This window comes from Colletotrichum spaethianum (assembly GCF_022836535.1).
Source record: "Colletotrichum spaethianum MAFF 239500 DNA, contig07, whole genome shotgun sequence".
NCBI lineage: Eukaryota > Fungi > Ascomycota > Sordariomycetes > Glomerellales > Glomerellaceae > Colletotrichum > Colletotrichum spaethianum.
This window is the reverse complement of record NW_026054777.1, coordinates 285,636-307,219: the sequence shown is the minus strand read 5'-3', so window position 1 is coordinate 307,219 and position 21,584 is coordinate 285,636. Positions and strand designations below refer to the sequence as shown.

Sequence of the window (21,584 nt, the reverse complement as noted above, 5' to 3'; positions counted from 1 at the left end):
AGCCCGCCACGCGCCATGCGCCTAACCTTCCCGCCCTCGGGGATTATTGGCATGTCACCCCATTCTAAGAGTCGGCGGCTGATTCTACATGCTTCGTCTTCCCGTGAAATCCAAAAAGAAGTCTTCGTGTTGGGTGGTTGGGCGCTGGTGGTTGAGGGTAACCTTCGCCTCTGCTCTGTCTGGATGAGGCAGATGATCGTCCACATTCGACCAAGCGGCCCCAGGAACCAGGCACAGGAAACAGGAACGCCTGCCGACGATTTTCCCCAACCCCCGTTCCCCATTCCGCCTAACCCGCTGAAACTCGCAGGCCCCCTTCTTGGGCATGGCGGCGTTGATGCCCTACCATGACGAGTTTTCTCTGTTGTTCCAGCCCATTTCGCTTGGGAAAACTTCGCGTGACAGAAAGCCCGCGCTCGTGGGTGGGTGTCTTCGGTGCGGACGCTATGATTGCCCAGGCTTGGCCGTTTGTCCAGGATATGATGTGTCATTCGACTAAAGACAAGCATATCTCGATCTTGGCCGACGTATTTCTCCATGGTTGCCAAAAGGTGCAGCAACCTCTGAGCCGCTTCAATGTCGCGTTTTGCTCCTAACCCTCGTTGGTGGGTGCTGTGCTGTGCATGAGGACCTGGAGTTCACCAAGTCCAGTCGCCTCGATGACGCTCTTCCCGTTGCACCGTCCTCGGCCCTGACTCCCAGCTCCATGGAGGATGCGCAGACACTCTTCCCTCTTTGAGGCGTTTCCTCCTTCCTCGTTTGGGCACGTTGTCTTTGTCTCTTCCTGGATCTCATACCACGTGTCTCCGGATATCGGCTCCTTGTCCTACGCGGATGCTGGTCTGCAGCAATCTGATTCTGGGAAACCTCGTGTCGTCGCCCCTGTAAGCCGCAGCGTCAATGTGCTTCCCGCGCGCACGCGCGTGCGTGCCGTCTGACAAGTAGCAGAGGCCCGCTGCGCTGTGTCGCCTCGCAGCGGCAACCGGGCATATGCATCCGCGGGACAACAGCTGCATCCACGTTGTCGGTGGACACCATCAGATGCAACCCAATTGCACCTGCAAACCCCCCCCCCCTTTTTTTTTGGGTATCATCTTGCTTTCTATCACGACGAAGCGCTATCCCGAAGGAAAAGATCCATTCGTGTGATCGCAGCTTGTCGCACAAGCAAGCGTCACTGGCGATACTGTCTGTTTCAACACAACGTCAGATCCTGCGTACCCGCATTGATCACACCTGCGTCCGACACTTGGCCTTTCCAGAAGCCGGAAAGGAAGCAGTTCATGGAGGAAGCCGTGAAACTTTCCCGTGGCCTTCTCAAACAAATATCGTCTGTTGACTCTCGCGTTTCTGCCCTGTTCCCGGCTTCCCCATAGGTAGGCAGGCGTATGCTGGGCACGTCGTAGTATAGTGACGCCCATGGCTTTTGTTTATCTGGCCGAGCCATCCACAAATCAACCAGTGCTGGCCGCGAAGTGGCAGCTCCATCGACGCCAAACCCCTAGCTAGTCGCGCACGGATGGTGCTTGAAGCCTGAACGCTGCTTTGGGTGCCTTTGGCGAGTACGATTTGCGGTGCGCTGTGACTTTACTGGCTACATTCGCTCGTTAAACCTGTCGCCAGCTGATGACAAGGGAGTTTGCACCGTCCCATGTAGGTGGAGGATCACACTTTGATTGCTCAGCGCGTTGCATGCGGGCACAGAGAGGCACCTCGATCGAAGCTGCAGGGAGACTGCTACGAGTCGGCGAACGGTCCCAGCAGAAAGGCATACCGACTTTCAAAACACGCTCGATGCATAGACATCTAACCAGTATGGTCTTTGCTGCTGTGCGTTGATCTGTAGTGTCACCGGTGGGTTGTCGGTACGATGCTCCCGCACGTCGGCTTGCGGCAAACATGACCTGATCATGGGTGAACAATGGCTCTCTCCTTGGATTTTAGAGGTACGATATAATTTCTCGCAATCACGGCAAACGCAGCTCAAGACTTCTGCAACAGGCCCCGCTGGACTCCCGGTGGGCTTCGGCAAGGGGCAACGGCCATCCCGGTGAGACATTGCTGACCCGACGGCTTGGAACGGCACGGGCGGAGAGGGCAAATGGGTCGGTAAGTTTAAATGACTGAGCCGCGCTCCGGCCCATTCCCGTGATACTTTTTGCGCGGCTCTCGGGCCCGGGTCGCGCTGACGACCATGGGGAAACGTTGGCTCCTGGACGGCTTCTTCAACCCTCTCGGCCGGTGCATGAAACCTGAATAGACAAGCCCTCTGGGCGATGGCGTTTCTGCAGTGCAGTTGGACAACATCCTTGACGGCCAACCAGATGGCTGTGCTGCAGCGCAACGATGATGGAAAAAGTGCCACTGATTATGAAATCTGTCGGCCCCGGCAGAGAGGGCGGCTAATCCCAGCCGGGGTTCGCGCCACTTTGCTCCGACGTGCCGTCATCGAAGTCCCATGGCCGGCCGTTGAAGAATTTCTTTACCATTCATTGCCTGACTCATTACGGAAAGAACCCCAGCGGTAGACCGGGGAATCCTGAGGCTTTGAATATCGAACTCGCCGAGAACCGTCTGTGTTACGGTAGTTTAGAAAAAATTTCCACAAAAGTTTATTCTGTCGGAGTTTGCTTCTATTGAGAGAATTTTTATCCGCTTGGTGGGAACCATCTCGTCCAGTTCTGCAAACCATCATGAACGGCACGAATGGCACAAACGGGCACCACGCTGCCCCGCCAACTCTCAAAAGAGCCGAAGAAGTTGAGGATGTAAGTATCTTGGTGGTGTAAAGTGGGTGGTGCAACTTGCCGGTTCGGATTATTTGACTGACACGGGCCCCTGCTTGCAGCTACTCGATGCTGTGAAGGGTCTCATTGTCCCCTACATCAGGGTGGCCGACGAGGCTGCTGGCCAGAAAGCTGGCGGGAACACTTCAGTCAACATCGACGGAGTACCACGTAATGTCTTGGTCGATACACACAAGCCTGCGGCGCTGGTTGAGAAGCTGAAGCTGTCCCTCCCCGAGGGTGATGGCCTCGGCAAGGAAGGTCTGCTTGATGTTGTGCAGAAGATTCTAAGTTACAGCGTCAACACCTGGGACCAGGGTTTCATGGACAAGTTATATGCGAGCAACACTCCGGTATGTAGCTCCATCCAAACCGCCGAGTGCCGGACTGACATGCCCAGGTTGGTGTTGTCGCCGATCTCCTTTTGTCTGTCCTAAACACGAATGCAAGTCGTCCCTCCATCTTCATCTTTTCAAGGCGGTTGTTAAACCTCGGTAGCTCCACGTGTATCAAGTCTCGCCGGCCTTGAGTATCACTGAGAAGATCACAGCTAGAAAGTTTGCCAATCTTTTCGGTTTCAACGGGCCTCGGGCGGGAGGAGTCACCTGCCAAGGCGGAAGCTCGTCCAACTTGACTTCTCTGGTTGTTGCCCGCAGTGCTCTCTACCCGGAAACAAAGACTTCAGGAAACGGCTCGTATGACTTCGTTGTGTTCACCAGCGCACACGGCCACTATTCCGTTGAGAAAAGCGCCCTCACCTGTGGACTCGGCGCGTCGAGCGTCTGGGCGGTACCGATCGATTCTGCTGGACGCATGATTCCCGAAGCCCTTCGTGAGCTTGTTCTCCGCGCCAAAGCGGAAGGCAAGACACCTCTGTATGTCAACTCTACAGCCGGAACAACGGTAATGGGCTCGTACGATCCATTTGAGGAGATCTCGAGTATCTGTAAGGAGTTTGGCATGTGGTTCCACATCGACGCAAGCTGGGGAGGGCCAGCAATCTTCTCGGAGAAGCAAAAGTCGAAACTGAGGGGTTCCCATCTGGCCGATTCGCTGACGGTCAACCCGCACAAGATGATGAACGTGCCGGTGACGTGCTCGTTTCTTCTCACACCGGACGAGAAGGTATTCCACAAAGCCAATACTCTGCCAGCGGGGTACTTGTTCCACAACGTGGACGAGACCGAAGATGTGTGGGATCTGGCAGACCTGACCCTCCAATGTGGTCGTAGGGGCGACAGTCTCAAGTTGGCCTTGGCGTGGATCTATTACGGTGCTGCTGGATTCGAACGACAGATTGACCACGCCTTCTCGCTGGCTGAACATCTCACAACGCTGGTCGAACAGAGCAGTAACTTCGTCTTGGTTTCGTCGAACCCACCACCATGCTTGCAGGTCTGCTTCTATTACGCACCGGATGGCCAGCTTGCGAAGGATGCAGAGACAAACACCAGACGTACCAGCCAGATGGTATCAAAGCTCATTGAGCGTGGTTTCATGGTCGACTATGCTCCGGGCGAAAGAGGCAGCTTCTTCCGAGTGGTTGTCAATTGCCAGACCCTCAAGGGAACCGTTGATGGGCTGGTCAAGGCGTTGGAGGAGGTTGGCAAGGAGGTCGTAGTGTAGAATGCTGGAGATCTTGGGGATTCACATCGCAGAAATGGTGGGAACAATATATGCTGGATACAAACATAAAGATCAATAAAAATACACTGTCCGCCATTAGTTTAGAACTTAACAAGATCGAGCTGGGAACACTTACACAGAAAACCTTGGGCTGTTTGGTTATCCCCTTGACAGTGTGACGTCAGAAGTAAAGTGAGCCTGCGGAATCCATTGATCTAATAGAACCAGAGAATTGGAATGTAAGAGACAAACAGATTGTAGCACAGAACTGCCAAGCTGGAAGATAGGCTGGCTCTTTAAATCAAATGGACGAGATAAGAAGGAGGAACGGCGCGGCGAGGGAGACTCCATCAGCAAGGGTCACGGGTCTGACGGTAGGACAAGGGTCTGCGCAGTGGGGGAGGGGCGATAAGATAAGAGATAAGATAAGCAAAAGTTTTTTCGGCTCGAGAGTTCAACGCCTTCAATGCGACGAGTCCACCGTATCGTTCCTCAGTAACCCAACTTTGTACCCTGCACCCATTTAAATTTCAGTCACGATGCCGAAGCCGAGAACGAAACGACAAGCCATCCGCGACGAGCGGAAAAAGAAGAGAAGGGAAACTCACGAGGAGAACCACGAGGAAAACCACGATGAACGTCAATCCAAACGGAGAAGGTTCGAGGATGGAGACCAAGACACTGAACAACAGACATTCGACGATGCGGGCGACTTCCAGCAGTCGTTCCACGCCAATGGCCCCGAAAAGGAGTTCTTTGGAATGCTCGCGGACGAAGAGCAGGAATATTTCCGCCGCGCCGACGAATTGCTCGAGCTCAACCAGTTCCCTTCCCCCGAGGAGCGCGACGTCTTTCTGCAAAACGTGTATAAGGAAGCGCAGGGCAAGGAATTGAAGTTGGCCAGCAGTCAATCGCTGTCACGTTTGATGGAGCGTCTGATTCTTCTTTCAAACACGAGACAGAAGAAGCAGATCTTCAACGCCTTCGCCGGCCACTTCCTGTCGCTCGTCCAGCACCGATTTGCCAGCCATTGCTGCGAAAAGTTGTTCCTTGAATCAGCACCGATCGTGACGCAAGAGCTGGGCGGGATCGTGCCGGAGCCCAAGGCTTACGATGCGATGGAAGTCGAGGAGGGTGCCGAACCAGAAAATACCATGGAGAACCTCTTCCTAATGACCCTAGACGAATTCGAGCAGCACATGGGCTTTCTCCTCACAGACCGATTTGGATCACACACCCTGCGTGTGCTCCTGGTCGTTCTCTCGGGCCGCCCATTGGACGACTCGGCCACCAAGTCACTTCTGAAGAGCAAAAAGAAGGAGTACATTTCCGTCCAGGGAGCCACTGGTGCCTCGGATGAGCTCACCCATCAGCTGAGAGCTGTCCCCGAGTCCTTCACCCTGGCTACCAAGAAGATCATTCAGGATGCCGTGGCCGGCATGGACTTTACCGCTCTGCGCGTCCTCGCCAAGCACCCTACCGGCAACCCTCTCTTGCAACTTTTGTTGGAGCTCGATATCTCCCTGAACCATAAGAGCGACAAGACGTCGGCGGCGGCGAGCAAGGACACCTTGCTGTACCGACTGCTGCCCGACGCTCCCTCGTCTCTTAGCGACGACACCTCGCAAGCGGCGGACTTTGTCAACAGCATGGTCTACGACCAGATTGGATCCCGTCTTCTCGAGACCCTCATCACGAACTGCCCCGGCAAGATCTTCAAAGCACTCTCTCATAACTTCTTCGGCGAGCGCATCGCGACGTACGTTCGCAATGACATCGCCTCATACCCCGCTCTCCGCGTTCTGAACCGTGTCAGCAAGGACGACCTTGTGGAAGCTGTCAAGAAAATCATCCCCGCGGTGCCCCTTTTGGTGACCAAGGCACGCTACAATGTACTCAAAACTCTGTTCGAGCGATGCGAAGCGCGTGGTGCCTACGAAGAGAAGAGTGCCCTCACCAGGGCGCTTACCGATGCACTGGGCTCTAACCCGAAGGACCTGGTCCCGAAGTTGTGTCATCTGGTCGAGGACGAGTCTGCTGAGAAGGAGGAGTTCCAGCAGTCACCCCAGAACAAGACTGCCGTTGCTGCCCATGGTTGTCACCTTGTGTCGACCATGCTGAAGACTCCCGGCAATCCCTCCAAGGTTGCCCAGAAGTCTCTTGTCGCTATGCCTTCTGAGCTTCTTGTCAAGCTTGCGACCACGGCGATGGCGTCAATGACAGTCCTGACGACAGCTCTCGCTAGCCCTGCAGCACCCCAAAACGAATTCTTCCACAAGGCTCTTGTCGGCGCTCTCGCGCCACACGTCGCAGAGCTAGCGCAGTCTCAGTTCGGCCACAACGTCGTCAACGCCATCATCGAGGTTCCCTCGCGTGGCAAGGACCGCTCCATACCCTTTCATGTCAAGCAGACCATCATCTCCTCGCTCGCAGAGCACGAGAGGACGTTGCGCGACTCTTGGATAGGACGTAGCGTGTGGAGGACGTGGAAGGGAGATATGTGGAAGACGAGGCGGTCGGACTGGGTCAAGTGGGCCAAGGAAGTGGACGGACCGGCCGAGGAGACCAGACTGAAGCCGTGGGAGAGGAGGAAGCTGGAGCAGCAGAGAGGTCCGCAACCGAGGCAGCTGCCTAAGGAGATGGTGAAGGAGGATGAGGAGTGAATGTAGCATGTGTATGATACCCGCCATCAAAACCCAACGAGTCTATCCTTCAAAATCATGCAAAAGCGATCCGCAATGCCAGATAACAAGCACCACGTTGGCCCATTAGCAGTTGAATGCCCGGGCGGAAGCAGAAGAGTGGTCAGTGTGGCATCAAGACGGCCGTCGGGTCCATTGTTGCAAGGAGGAGAACTGGGGCCTTGGCATACCAAGGCTCGGAGAGAGCGGGGCACTAAGCCCGAGGGATTCCGGACCTTTGGTCTGTCGCTCCGGACTAAGTAACCCGGCTTGGCTCGTCGTCAATTGCAACTTCGTTCTATTTTCTTTGAGGCTACCTGCCAATGACTTTGGGGAAGCTATTGAAACAAGACCATCAACGGGATAGGGAACGGACTAGCCCCTTTCCTTTTAATACTGTATCCTAATCTTGGCCACCGGGGTGGACAAGTTCTACGCCTGACATCTTGTAGCTTAAACAGCACTTAAAGTGGCCCCTTGATTTACAAATTGAGGAGTCTGAGGATGGAAGCTTCACCGGAAATGAGACTCCGAATGGCACTGGACCTAGCTGAGCGAAGTCGAGCCTGTATGGCTTGCGTCACTTGATGAAGTATCATCGTAAAGAGGGTGTATCGAGCGACGCGATTGGCAAGCTTCTAAGATGCTCGAGCCATCCTAATTCAATGCTCCATGACTAGAATGCATGCTATTGTTCTTTGGAAGGAAGTCTACCTTCTCTGGTATAGCTAAAGTGCTTTAAGATGAGCCGCAAGGTATGGTGCCGGTTATCCGGCCCTGGTCCTAGCGAAACGCAAAAAGCCCGCGAGCGGGGCGAACTCAAGGCGGTGGCAGATCTCTCAACCCGGAGAACTATGAACGGGGAATTGTTTTCCATCCAATCACTCCCTGAGCTTCGCCAGATGTCGTTTTCGCTTTCCTTTTCTCGGGTTCCGTTTCTCCACAATCGAGGCTCTTCCAGGCCCAAGTTCGACCCCTCCCCTCTCACTCCTAATGCAATACTAGCCTCATTTCCGCAACCCATACCATCCTAGACAACTCCATCACTCATCAACATGGGCAATTTGAATACAACCGCCCTAGGGGCTAATGCTGTCCTTACAGCCCCTCGAAATGTGTCACGACTTGGGCGATGCTTTTTTGCGTTCATAAACCCCTGCTTGGCGCCGACAGCTCCAAATAGGTCCCCCCTCTTGCCAACATCAACGTTCATCTCTCCTCCGTCCTCATCCGATCACCAGCCGTTGCCATGATGTACCCTAGCCTGTTGCCACTGGCGTTCTGCTTCGCAGCCTCTGGGGCCGCATGCGCCCAGAGATGCGTCGTCTCCCCGTCCGGCAACTCAACCTCGGACTCGGCCGCCATTGCCGATGCGTTCACCAAGTGCGCCAGCAATGCCGAGATCGTCTTCCTCGAGGGCGTCGAATACAAAGTGTACGAGCCCGTCGTTGCGACCAAGCTGAGCAACGTCGTCATCACAGTCAACGGAAACCTGAGCCTGCCGCAGGACATCCCCGCCGTGCAGAAGCTCGTCGAGGTCAAGGGCGGCTCACTCACCTGGTTCCAAGTGGGCGGCACGAACGTGCAGTGGATCGGCTCGTCTGATGTATGTTCCTCACCTCTCGATCGCACTTGACCTGGTGCTCACGCAGTCGCACAGCCCGACGCCGGTTGGATAAAGTCGCACGGACAGGCGTGGTGGGATCTCAACAAACCTGGCGAAGCCGGCACGCCCAACCGCCCTCATCTGATGCAGTTCAGCGTCACAAACGGCGTGATGAAGAACATGAAGTCCCTGAAGCCCATTGGCTGGAACTTTTCGATCAAGGGCAAGAACATCACTATATCCGACACAGTCATCGACGCTCGGTCCGAGAGCAGCAACTTCCCCTTCAACACTGACGGTTTTGACGTCGGCGCAACTGACGTTACCATCACGAACAGCAACATCTTCAACGGTGACGATGCAATTGCGATCAACGACGGCGCGAAAAATGTGCTGTTCAAGCATGCAACCATTGGGTTTGAGACGCACGGTATGAGCGTCGGCTCGCTGGGCTCAAAGGTTGCGTCTCCTGCCGATGTACAGAACATCCGTTTCGAGGATGTTGATGTTCAAGGTGGGCTGTATGCTTCTCGTTTCAAGAGCTGGATTGGAGGACAGGTAAGGACTCCTATCTGTCAACCTGAACGGTGCTAACCCGTGGTAGGGCCTGGCGAGAAACATTACGTGGAGCAATATCCGCGTCAACAACGTCACCTTTCCCATCTTCGTCACTCAGACCTACTATAACCAGGCTAGTGCTGGCGGTGACAGGCCGAATAACTCGTCCGTCATGATGGAGGACTTCACCTGGGAGCACTTTTCTGGTAACATCAACACCTACAAGCCCGGTGATGGATCCTGCACCACCAACGTAAGTCATTTGTCAATATAGTCTCCATTGCAAGTGAAGTTATGCTAATATTGACTCATAGCCTTGCTGGTACAACTCTGGCCTTGTGAACCTCACACACACAGAGGCTGTCATCATTGAGTGCAACACGGAGAAGTCTTGCAAGGGCTTCCAGACAAGGGACATCAAAATTGAGCCTCAGAGTAAGACGGTACCAAAGGTTATCTGCATGAATGCGATGCCTGATCTGAACCCAAAGTTGGGATTTGAGTGCGCCAACGGCACGTTTGTCGCTTCAAACTAATGCCCATCTGGTAGTTGCGGGGCATCTCATTCCAATAATGCAATACTACTACAGCCAATGGCATCCAAACTGATGCGTATATGCTTTGATGAGAATAACAAGCTTAGCATGCACTTGAAACCCCAGTTCTTGACCGGTCTGTTTGGACACTACCAACTTCTCATGCTTTTTGGGTTCTTCGCCTCAAGTGACAGATTACACCCTTCGTCCGGTGGAACCACCGCGAACTCGTCCACCACTCCTCGTTGGGGTCCACCAACTGGATCTCGAACTTGGAAATGAGAGACGGCACGACCTTGTAGATTTCTATCAAACTCAGATTTCGGCCAAGACAAATGCGCGAGCCGCCACCAAAGACGATATCGGCCGCGTTCCACTGCCGCATGCGAAGTTTGTACGCCTCGTCATCTTCATCCTCTTGCTGCAGCCATCGCTCCGGGCGGTATTCATCGGCATCTGCCCCGTAGATGCTTTTGTTGCGTCCCACTATGTAGGGGTTCATTCCGACGAGGGAGCCGCCCGGAACTACGGATCCGTCAGGAAGGGCGAGACCGCCAGCAGGGACGATGCGCTCCATTGTCATGGCGATGGATGGGTGATATCGTAAGGTCTCTCGGCAAACGGCTTCAAGGTAGGGCAGCGCACGAGCAGCCGAGTACGATGCAGGCTTATCACTGGGAATATTGGTGACGATGTCGGATTCCAATCGTTTCCAGATGCGAGGGTTCTTAAGGCAGTAGTAGAAGAGTGCGCGCAGGGTAATGGCAGTCGTGTCTGCCCCAGCGATCACTGCTGCAGTATAAGCCTTTATTTACCCTACGCACTTTGTGACGGAGCAGCTCGCAGCTAAGCATAGGGGAACTCGAATATGACTTACAGTTGAGAAGTAGATATCCGATTATGGTGCCCTCATCCACGATATCGGGATGCGTTCCCTTAGAATTGACAAAGTACTGTAGGAAATCTGGCTTCTCTGGGTTGAAGTTCCTGTCTTCGCCCTTCAGCCGCGCAGTGAGATTTTCAAATCCGATGCGGGTTACGTTGGAGAGATTGGGAGGCCCGAGAGGGTAGATAGGGTTCTTATCCAACACGAAGTCCATCCATGGCATCTGTCCACAGATGCCGAGGTAGTCGATTGCCTGGTCTCCAATAGCCAGGGTGCCGTCAAAGTCTCGGCCCTCGTCCATGTAGCCGAATTTCCTACTGAACGTAACAAAGCCAAGGAGATCCCATGCGACTGCACAGGATTGGTCAGCTACATAGACATTTATTGACACCTGCTTCCCATTGACTCACAGTAAGCCAGCCAGTCCCCAAACTCGCAGGACTTGCCATTGTCAACAAAACGACGCTCGAGATGGTCGCATAGCTCAACAATAGTCTTATCCATGTGCGGTTCCATTGCAAGGACGCTAGGCACTGAGTAGTGACGCACAACAGGTCTTTTCAGCCGGGCGTGTTCGGTGTTGTTTGTTTCGCTAAACATGTGATACGTGATTTTGCCGTCAATGATAGTGCTGCTGTTCTTATACATGTCGGACTGGAAAAAGCGTGCCGTCAGCAAGGGTTAGTGTTTTTGTCTCCTGCAATGACCCACCTTTTTCCATTTGCTGTCGGTACCATATATGACTTTTACCAACTCTGGGAAATCAATGTCCAGAAGGTTGGGTCCGAGACGCACGACTGGGCCATGCCTGTCGTGGAGTTTCTTAATTCGCGGGGCGTAGTCGGCAGAAATAACTAGCCACAAGCGCCATAGGTTTGTCCATCCTAGTGTGCACCGTGAGGTCAGAAAAGCTCCAAAAGAATTCAAAGTTCGATCAAGTTACAAGTAAGAGGAACTAAGCGAATCATGAAGGACTCGAAGCTCACCTGCTAGAAATGGTCCCGGAAACTTCTTCAATGAGGAGGCCTGCCAGGAAACGAAATACCAGAGAAAACAGCTGATGGTAGGCGCCAAGAGGAAGACGCTGATTTTGTGCGATTGGGCATTAACAAAAACAGAGTTCCAAGAGGGCGACGTCTCGTTATAGGTGGAATTCTGTGAATCCATTGTTTTAGACATGTTTTCGAAGTACGCTCAATTCAGCACGACTTGCAGTCAATTGTAGAGACAACCATCAAACCAGGACTTATGAGACGAAAATAGCCATCATCCTAATATACATGCGGCACAAAAAGTACGCCGAGTATTCATGACGCTGGACAAAGCGGGGTCATGCATACTGAATTGCCATGATAGGTCGGGAGGCAGTGATACGGTACCTGATATGTAGCTGGGCGGCTACGTAAGCACCCGAGCTCTGCGAAAGTCGGCAACTAGCTCAAAGAGATGGCATTATGAGTTCGTATCTTCGGAATACTGGGAAATATTTCGTCTTTATAAACATAGAGGAAGGGCTTGAATCCTTTCAATATAGATCCGCCAAATGCCTTTATGTCACAGTGAGAAGTGGTCCATAACAAGTAACAAGGCATCAATTTGACTAAGATCTGACCCGAACAGCTAGCGGCTTGCTTCGCGACGATCTCTACTCTATCTAGAATCCGAACATAAGCGGAGCATATGAAAGAACTCGGTGAACATAGGTAGCGTTAGTAGGAGCCTGATTCAATGACGGATATTGAAACGATGCTTGTTCTCGGGGAGGAACTAGCGAGTTCCGGTCCACTGTGATAGCCTATTGGTTGCTCAACAGCCATGGCCTGAGTCTAAACAGCGAATCAACCGGTGGGGGATAAATGCGTTGTTGTAAAGACCATCGCCCCGCTAGACACTGTCAAATAAGAAAGTATCTGGTAATCGAAGTGTTTCTTATCTGCAGGGTTCTTGAGGAGGTCTTGCTGCAGCCTGATGCTTCGTTGGCAGAGTAATATGCATCACATGAGTCCACCCTTATCTACAGAACAACCGCGAAACTAAGCTAGGAGAGAGAAACCAAACCCGGAGCACCAAACAGTAGCAGCTTACAAACATGGATTGTCGAAAGTTAAGCGTCAGGTGACCCATGATCGACATAAGCAATACTATGTTTTGCGTGCTGCTGAACCTCAACAAATGGCTTCTCTTTTGCCCAACATCATGTTGGAAGAAGGGCAGGTATGTAGCGCCATGGCCACGGACTCTTCGATTTTTTTTTCCAAGCGCTCCTATGGTATCTATATTCGTAATGCATGATCCTGCTGGGCCTATTCTTGATATTTGGCTGCTATTCATCCTTTGCGGCATTCTCTAGCTGTTGAATCACCCTTGTAGTAACTTCAGACGGATCCTTGATATTACTAACAGCCACCGTCTTGTCTCTAGATTTCAATCCTTGAATGATGGCAAAATCAGACTTGGGAAGTCTTAGAACCTGGTTCTAGTTTCAGCATTGATTAACCACGATATATGTTATATTCCAGGATGGTCAGGGGTGTATTTCCGTCGGAAGCAAAATTACCTCGCTTAGCAGTTTGATAACGGCTCTGTTTGCCTCGCCTTCTCGCGCCTGAGCCGCAACGCACAACTCCACGGTTCTCTCGGTCACAGTCATGACCCCCTCACGGACTCGGGATGCACCAGGCTTAACGTGACATTGAAGGTACAGAGTTCCCAAGGGGGATTTCTTGGTGCCCGAGACGAATCGCACCGCTGCTGATGCCATGGTAATTGAGCAATTCACGGATGGTCGTGCTATGGCGGGAAGAATTGAGGTTTAGGTCGATGGTCAGGTGGGTAAATATGTGGAGTGATTCAAAGCCTATCCACGACTTCGAACGACGCTATTGGATGTGGTTTAACACTAACCTAAAGCTGGCCTTTACTGCCGAATAAGTGCTTTTCTGCTAAATTCTCCGGTCTAGACATAGAACTCGGGCGATACAAGGCCTAATAGCCTCCAGTCTGATTAGATAAGGGTAAGAAAAAGACTGTTGAACTCTAGTCCTAACACAGCACATCCACAGAGTAGTTGGCTTATCACGAGTTGAGGGATGTGAAGAGGAGACTCAAAGAGCACCGAGGCATCTCAGAAAGCTAATAGTAGGATTTTAATAAACAGTGTTTCGATATAGCTCATCTATGAATCACACTCTTCTGGTGTAGTCAATCTGATAATTCCGTCGCTTTTAGTCCGTTTGCTCAATTTCACTTTTTCCATCCTGGCTTGTATTGCTCAAAAAACCACCTCGTTTACAGGAAAGCGTGCTGAGTCTGTTGTCCAGCGTTTGGTGTGACTCTGTTCACACTAGAGGGTTTGGAGCCCATGGTTCGGAGCTCATCCTTCTGCAAGAGAGTAAGACGATTCTCGGCATGCATCCTCTTGGTAGTGATCCTATTGGGGTAGTTTCTCATAAACATGTTTGTGAAATGCGTGCCGTAGTGAATACCCTCTTGTGGAGACTGTCCAACATCGTAGCCTGGCAGAGGTTTGGTAACGGCCTGGAAGCTGGGCTCGTGGAAATAGGCAAAGGCAAAGCGATCGCGGGTGTTTAGGCCGACCTTGTGAGGGGTGGAGGGCAGGTAGGAGTTGGTGATATACTGCATGATATCGCCAGGGAAGACAGTGAAGACGTTGGGAACGGGGGGCACGTAATGCCAGCCCTCCTCATCCTCCTTCAAGCCAGCCGAGCTCTTCTCCCAGTTGGCGTAATGCTCTCCATCATAGGGGGGGCGAATGAAGAGCCCTGTTCATGCATGTCAGGCAACGTGATATCGAGAGGAACCAGGGGCGAACTTACCACCAACGTCGTCCTGGGCAGCAATGACCAACAAGCCGTAGTCAGTGTGGGAGCCAATACCACGTCCATCCTTGCCCTTGCCGTTGGTGTTGTGCGTAGGGGGGAATCTGTTTCTGTGTCAATATGAAACTCTTCGACCAAAACGCGCTCAGTAGCACGGGGACAAGACTCACCTGAGGATGCGCATATGGTGCCAGCCGTCATCAGTCAGGTTTGTGAGAGAACCGGCAGGAACCCCGAGACCCAGTTCTGCGAGTTGGAGTAATATCTCTCCGCTCTCGCCGAGATAATCCATGTACGTAGTCATAGGTTGCTTCATCTCGTAGTCAGGCCAGGGGGAAGGGCCATGGCAAGGCCACTTCGCACGAACGCGCGGCTCGGCCATATCCAAATCTTTAGTGACAGTAAATATTTCTGAGTAATCGGCGATTCCATCAGTAATCTCCTCGCCGGAAGCGATGTAGCCAGAGTAACTTTGTGAATCTACGCACGCAGCCTTTTCTTCATGAGGCTTGGCGAAAAAAGCCTTGCTGGCCGCTGTTGCTTCGTTGAAGATAGCTTGCTGCTTATCGTTCATAGAGACTTGAAGAATACCATCACGACGCCAGGCGTCAACTAGAGCCTTGCCCATAGCGCGGTCACCCTTGCTGCCAGTGACACGTGCTGGCAATGTGAAAGTCTCAAGCTGGGCAACCTTGGCCTTGTAGCCTGGGGGCATCGTGGCGGCCATCTTGGCGAAATTGTAGTCTGCCACTGTTGCTAGACGACGAGCTTGACTCACAGCAGGCTTCCGCGCTCCCCGGCGGCCTAATGTGTTCAAGGATTTCGTGATGACTGACATGTTTGTGCTAGTGCCCCACAGTGGTCCGTTGTATTTTGTGTATGTGGATGTAGGGAAGATGTATTAAGGGAAGAGAATGTTGGTTGTGTTGTTGTCCTGGGGCTTCCACTGCCCACCATCTCCTCTCTGGACTACTCTCTTTATAGTCGTTAAACAAGAGCACCAAGTCTTATCGCCATGGACGCCAAGCAGCCATGGGCTGCAATCCACATGTCCCCGATGCATGATTGTTGTCTAAGGGTTTTCTTGTTCAACTTTAGGTTTCCTCGGACTTGATGAGGCATTGTACTGTCTTATACGTAAACTCAAAATTGGGACAACTCTCTTAAAAGTTCGACGATATTATGGGTCTCAACTGGTTTCGAGACATTCCTGGCCTGAAGGTGGTCTCGTTTCCGCTTAGGCGTCCCTGGTTCCACTACAATGGCTACGCAGGATGTCTGGCATTGTCAAGGGCCAGGGCTCAACGTGTTGTTATATGTGAAAGTAGGAATGATTGTGAAGATGAAGAAGACCCCCTCCCCCTTGTTGCGCCAAAAAAGGTCCACTTAGTCAGGAGAATAATCTTTCGCAGTCCCTATACTATGTCTCAGCAAAGTTCACTCAAGATGATAAAGTTCAAAGAGTCAAGGGGGTATACTGTCATTTGATGAATATGGACGTGGCATCTGTAATGGAGAGTTGTCACTCAAGAGAAAAGAGATTAAAAGAAACCGAATGCTGATTCCAAGATCATTTAGAGACCGTCAACTGAACCAAGAGCCAATCAAGGGCATGAAAGGTCTGAACAAAACATGATTGGGTATACCGCTTCCAAAGCAACGATTCTGTGGCACGACTCGCGCAGCGGCTAGCTACCCAGATCATAAAACTAGTTTCTTTTAGGGTTCACTACTGTTTGGCTGAGATTGCCCGAGACCGCATCAGTCAATTACGATCCCACGATGTTTCGCAGATCAATTCAATGGCAAACTGCGGCCCAAACGTTCTTTGATTGAAAGTTATGAGTCATGGGCATGATTCTATTCCGCGGATCGGCAGCTTATCGAGCATGCACTTTGTGTCCGCGATATCCGGACGTATTCCCCGGACACGGGACTTGAGTCATTCCGAGCAAGGGCTTTCGGAATGGGAGCCGGTTACAGAATGGCGATTCATGGATCCCGCAGAATCACTAGTCCACTGTATTCCTCCTAACTTGGGAACGCGAAGCTGCTGTGCAAGATGGCAATTTCCGTACCATCCGGTTATATTTGGTAACGGCTTATTCGGCCTGTCAGAGAACCGTTTGCTCTGGAAGTTCGAAGTCTATTACTCTTTAAATAGGCCTATGCCACGTTTCTCAACTTAGTGATGCATCAGTGGAAGAATTTTAAGGAAGCTCAAAGGCTCTAGAACGTTGTCGGAAGTCTTTATTGCCAAGAGGGGCTGATGGTGTCAGGGAATATGCTAGGGTGGGTTGGAGAGAAACTTCCCAGGGACCAGCGAAGACTAACATTCTTGTTGCACCCGTAATGAGATGATATATGCGTTCTTTAGAAGGGCTTGCAGTTTCAGATCTGCATGTTTCAATACTAAGACTCGCATGGTCCTTTCACTTCTGCTCCCCGAAATCTCCCATACTGACTGAATGCAGCTCTCTTTACCTCAGCTATTTGCGCCTTTTAGCAGTTAACTGCCTTGTCTTGGGCAACCTATAAAGATTCAATTTCACACATAAACCACATTCTTGTTGCAGATAATCCTCTGTATTTTAGGCCTTTTCGCTGAAACTCACCGGTAGACTCCTGATGTGAAAACCTACTAATACGTAGCCAGCGCGTCGCATGTCAAACGTCTGTCTGTTTATGATTAGAAAGGATGCGCTGTACTCGCGGATATACATTTGAGATGATGCTGTTAGCCTACGCCTTCAAATATCATACTCGCCTTCTCCGTCATTTGAATACAATGTCTCAAAGCTGAAGTAGCATTGCAGTTCCAGAGACTTAGTTTTACCTGCCGAAAGTTTCCTATGTCCAAATTTTCTAGTAGTTTTCACAGGAAGTCGAGTTCAAGACTTCAAATATTGGTAGGTCAAACTTGAATTTTGAATCGTTGTCAAAAGTACTGTGGCTTCGATGGGAACAACCCCCTCAAATTATTCTTTGCCCCCAATTCGCTTGATAGTGGCTTGGCAGGTGAAGCTCTCAAATGGGTGGGTTTCGTTCCCACAGATACCCAAAATGGTGGAAAGTTCGGTTTCCGTCTCCGTTTGGATATGTTATGTAAGAACATTGTGTTTGTTGTATATGGGTCACTCCGGGAAAGCCGGCTAGGTGGTTCCTTGCCTAAACACAAGACCCGATACATAGATGCCCTACGCCGGTTAGTAAAGACAAACCGAATGTATATCCTTCTTAAAGTGATGAGGGCTATTCTCAGTGTACAACCCTTGCAGCACGGTGTCTGAGTCGGTCCTCTACTACGCTGTGAAAAGACAACATTTCCTCTACGTACTGGGCACTGTATCTCCCGAGTTAAACACATGTTGGAAGGTGTAGCACTAAAGCTGCATCCTTGTCAAAACCTGCCAGTGTTTTTTTCAGCGTCATGCTCAGGGAACCCCCTAACTATAAGGTTTTTTGCCTTCTCTGGGATTTGTGATGTAGCTAGAATTCCTGATCCTCACTTGAGTCGTGAATCAGGCAGCCACTATGCAGCTTATATACATAGCCAGAAATTGTGGAGAAGCGCCAAAGTCAAAAATTCAGCACTTGAAGCTTGAGATCAGAAGCAAACTGGTGACATTCCGACCAAACATTGTCAGTATATTGGTCCACTATTAACCCCCAGCTGCGTACCGCGGATCTCACGGAAGTTATGACAGATGGAGCGGAACACAATAGCAGAGCGCTGAATGGCTAGAAATGAGTTTTGATATACCTCTCGTAATTCAAATTAAGATTCAGAAGTGTTTTGAAACCGTCTTTTAGATTTTGTCGTTGAGCCGCCAGAGAATCTATGGAAATTTCAAATGCATTAACTTGACCAGTTCCGTTAATGTTATCAGACTCGTGACTAAACAGTATAGTGCTTGCCACCTGGCACCCATTCACTTTCCTCTCAGGCGTGATACGTAACTAACATATAAGCCAAGTCTTGCGTTTCGTACGTCCTATAATGGCTTTCGTATATTTCGAGTTAGGTTTACCGCATCGATGGATACATAACATTAGAGCGCAGTGCATCCTGACGAAAAGATCAAATTGTCCTAAGAAGGGAACCCTCCACGATGAACTTCGCCATATCCTTCGGTCGCCGAAAGCCGTAGTGGAAACTATACTGACATAATACAAGGTGTCCAGTTCGGCAGCCATTCAGTGCTGAATTGTAAAAAGAACCATCTGGGTCAATTCGATCACTTATACGTGAAGCAGAGAAAAAAAGGAATATCTGCAAAACTAGATTTGTGAGCTATCTTTTGCTGATAATATTGCTCTAGCATCAAAGTTACTTCACAGTGTAAGTCAACCAAATACAAAAAAATAGGGAGGTATGGGCTAAAAACATGTGTCTTAGATTGCCATATGATCAACGTGTTCTTATCAGACAGTCGTTTTTTATGCTGGTAATTTGGGGAAGGATAAAGAGTCTTTGGATAACTCCTGTCCTGTAGTCCACTCGCGCTCATTCGGAGAACGCAAAGGTTATCTTGGTGAGCAGCGCTAGACCCTGAAAAGAAAGACTCCTGAATATGATGTACAACGACATCGAGGTGTGGGGACCCTTACACCTTAAGGTCTGTGCTATCTGAAACTTCACCACGGGGAACCCAAGTTCATCCGCAGCTACTAATTTGACCCCCTTCTGCCGTAAGCAATCCGCGCATAGCACAACAAACTTAGAAATAAGCTAAAGAAGAAATAAGCTAAAGAAGTTCGAAAATGTTTGCAAAAGCCAACAAGGTTCGAGCGGCCTACAAAGTTTAATGTATGCTGTGCTCTTTCGCTGTCCCGACTGAATTTGTGGTCGAATTCGGAACTTGGAGATCGTCTTTACGCGGAAGGCACCGGGTTCGACCCAGCAGAGAATCACCCGTTGCTTTCAATGGGCGAGAATGCGTTCCGCTATTGGAATAGAGTCATGTCTTGTGTCGAACCCATCGATACTGCATGTGCAGAGCCGTTATCCATTTAGGGCCTGATCGGCAACTTCACAACAAGCCGCCAACTAGACTTCAACAAGGCCCAAATATCAAATAAGCACCGCGAAAGTACCGAAAACTTAAAAAGTGTCGCACCAGACTGAATTTGGCTAGGTACAACACAAATACTGTCATGACTTGTATAGCTTTCGTGTTATCTAACATCTGCTTTGTACCTCATTAGTCACCCTCACCATACCGTCCATAAGGGGATGGTTATCTAAGATCCTTACCCAAGATCTTATTTTCCTGTACAAATTGTTGTCGGGTACCCAAGGGACCCTATGACTCGCCAAAAAGCTGTTTGGGATTCGCAGAAACCTCGGCAACGATCCAGCAATAAACCGCAAGGCTAAGCAGCTGTTAATGATAGCAGCCGCCGCCTGCTGCCTAAGCAACGACGTATTGTTAGTACAGCTACGGGCAATTAGCAGTCGACAAGTTAGTCGATAATGAAGATAGCTTATTAGCAGCAAGGCAGGTTTTCTGCCAGCTCATCCGCGGGCCAAGTCGCCGTGTCGTTGACCTCTTTCGGATAGGGAAAAGGCAGTTCCGTACACTAAAGGTAGCTGATGAAAATTACTGCTCTTCTTCTTTCCAATTCGCTTTGCAAATCTTTATTTAACAAGAACAGCATTAACGACGATACCAACAAAAAGCAACAATAACAACGTTAACAGTGAAGGGCAACCAAAGCCCATTGCCTACAGGCCGCCACAATAGCAACAGGAAGGCAGTGAAACTACGCTTAGGCACAGGGACAACAACAGTACATTGCCGTAACTACCTCCAACTTTGGGTTATTTCCATTAATTATCTAATCAAAATGTCAATCACAGATAACTTCATGCTTTCTTGGCGGCTTGTTGAAGTTGCCGATCAAGCCCTTAGACGCGTTCCAGAGTATGGACAATCCAACTTACGGAGCTTGTTCGGGATTTTGCAATCTGCCGGATTATCCTTCTTACATTGTTACATCCTTGTGAAGCCATCGAGTTGGGATTGCATAGCAACCCAGAAAAAGAGTATCACGAAATGAAACTGAACGAAAAGAAGTTTGTGTGTTCTACCGGATATGAATATGGATTCTCGCGGCCGGCAACTGGAGTAAGCTATGTAATACTGTTGTTTGAACTGGCTGCTTGAAACGATAGTATCGTGCCAGACATGTATTGCTGCCAATCAAAAAGGTAATTGTTTCAATGATATCTGTCACTCCTTGAGTAGCACGTTTTCATATGGCAACCTGCTTGTTCTTTGGCGCTCGAGCTACCCAACCACCATAAAGATCATCGTTGAAGGTAACAGAGCCTCGGTAATGCCCGCAGTTTAATAAATGTCATGGCTTAGTCAATCTTTTTTGGAACATTGGATTGTTACCCAACAATCAAACTTCCGCTGTAGTTAAGATATTTTTTCCTGAGAGGATTGCACCCACTCGAATACCTTGTACTTTAAGCACATCTCTTTCTGCGGAGACAAGTGGCGTAGCAAGGTTTGGCAACATGGCGCCCTGCAATGGATATACGACTTTTTTGAACCTTTTGATATATAGATCACTTCTCTACGAGTCCATTTTCCTAAATTCTGCTGAGTGTGAACCTGTTCTCTGGGTAATCCTAATATCCTATTCAACCTATCCTTTCCATCGAATAAGTAATCTTTCAGAGAACTACATCCTCAGTCGAAATTCCTTGGCCAATTTTAAAGCGATAGATCCCCCCTATACCAATGATGACACGGAAACAACCACATCATAGTCAACCGACTAGCAAACGCTATCCTTATATTGAGGAGAAACGTGTACCAGCATTGTATGTAAAGTAAGTTGGGTGTCTTGTACTGTCGACGTATACCTGGGCCGGACCGAATACTCAATATTCTGATGTTGAAAGAAGAAAGACATTCGCATTGAGCCTGGTTTAAGGCTACGTCAAAGGGCTAGCGAAACCAACTGCTAGCATGATCAATGCCCATCGGCGTAATCCAGCAGCGATCAGGTTCAAATTTTGACAGGTAGCTGTATCTATCACAAGTGCATG

The 21,584-nt window shown here is 50.3% G+C and overlaps 5 protein-coding genes across 5 annotated transcripts; 3 read left to right on the top strand and 2 right to left on the bottom strand.

Moving 5' to 3' along the window:
- Positions 1-2,693: 2,693 nt before the first annotated feature.
- Positions 2,694-4,412, top strand: ColSpa_03506 (L-aspartate decarboxylase dtxS4; the record flags this gene model as incomplete). Its single annotated transcript, XM_049269718.1, has 3 exons — positions 2,694-2,768; positions 2,849-3,139; positions 3,285-4,412. The coding sequence occupies 3 exons, from the start codon at positions 2,694-2,696 to the stop codon at positions 4,410-4,412; spliced, it is 1,494 nt and encodes a 497-aa protein (XP_049125675.1).
- A 539-nt stretch (positions 4,413-4,951) lies between these two features.
- Positions 4,952-7,075, top strand: ColSpa_03505 (nucleolar protein 9; the record flags this gene model as incomplete). Its single annotated transcript, XM_049269717.1, has 1 exon — positions 4,952-7,075. The coding sequence occupies one exon, from the start codon at positions 4,952-4,954 to the stop codon at positions 7,073-7,075; it is 2,124 nt and encodes a 707-aa protein (XP_049125674.1).
- A 1,270-nt stretch (positions 7,076-8,345) lies between these two features.
- Positions 8,346-9,793, top strand: ColSpa_03504 (putative exopolygalacturonase X; the record flags this gene model as incomplete). The annotated part of the gene is made up of 4 exons (XM_049269716.1): positions 8,346-8,699; positions 8,754-9,257; positions 9,304-9,510; positions 9,572-9,793. 4 exons carry the CDS (start codon positions 8,346-8,348, stop codon positions 9,791-9,793), a joined length of 1,287 nt encoding a protein of 428 aa, XP_049125673.1.
- Positions 9,794-9,953: 160 nt separating this feature from the next.
- On the bottom strand, positions 9,954-11,327 carry ColSpa_03503 (cytochrome P450 monooxygenase vrtE; the record flags this gene model as incomplete). Its single annotated transcript, XM_049269715.1, has 3 exons — positions 9,954-10,582; positions 10,671-11,030; positions 11,090-11,327. The coding sequence occupies 3 exons, from the start codon at positions 11,325-11,327 to the stop codon at positions 9,954-9,956; spliced, it is 1,227 nt and encodes a 408-aa protein (XP_049125672.1).
- Positions 11,328-13,967: 2,640 nt separating this feature from the next.
- ColSpa_03502 (2-oxoglutarate-dependent ethylene/succinate-forming enzyme) lies at positions 13,968-15,245 on the bottom strand (the record flags this gene model as incomplete). Its single annotated transcript, XM_049269714.1, has 3 exons — positions 13,968-14,461; positions 14,516-14,622; positions 14,689-15,245. The coding sequence occupies 3 exons, from the start codon at positions 15,243-15,245 to the stop codon at positions 13,968-13,970; spliced, it is 1,158 nt and encodes a 385-aa protein (XP_049125671.1).
- Between the last annotated feature and the right edge of the window lie 6,339 nt (positions 15,246-21,584).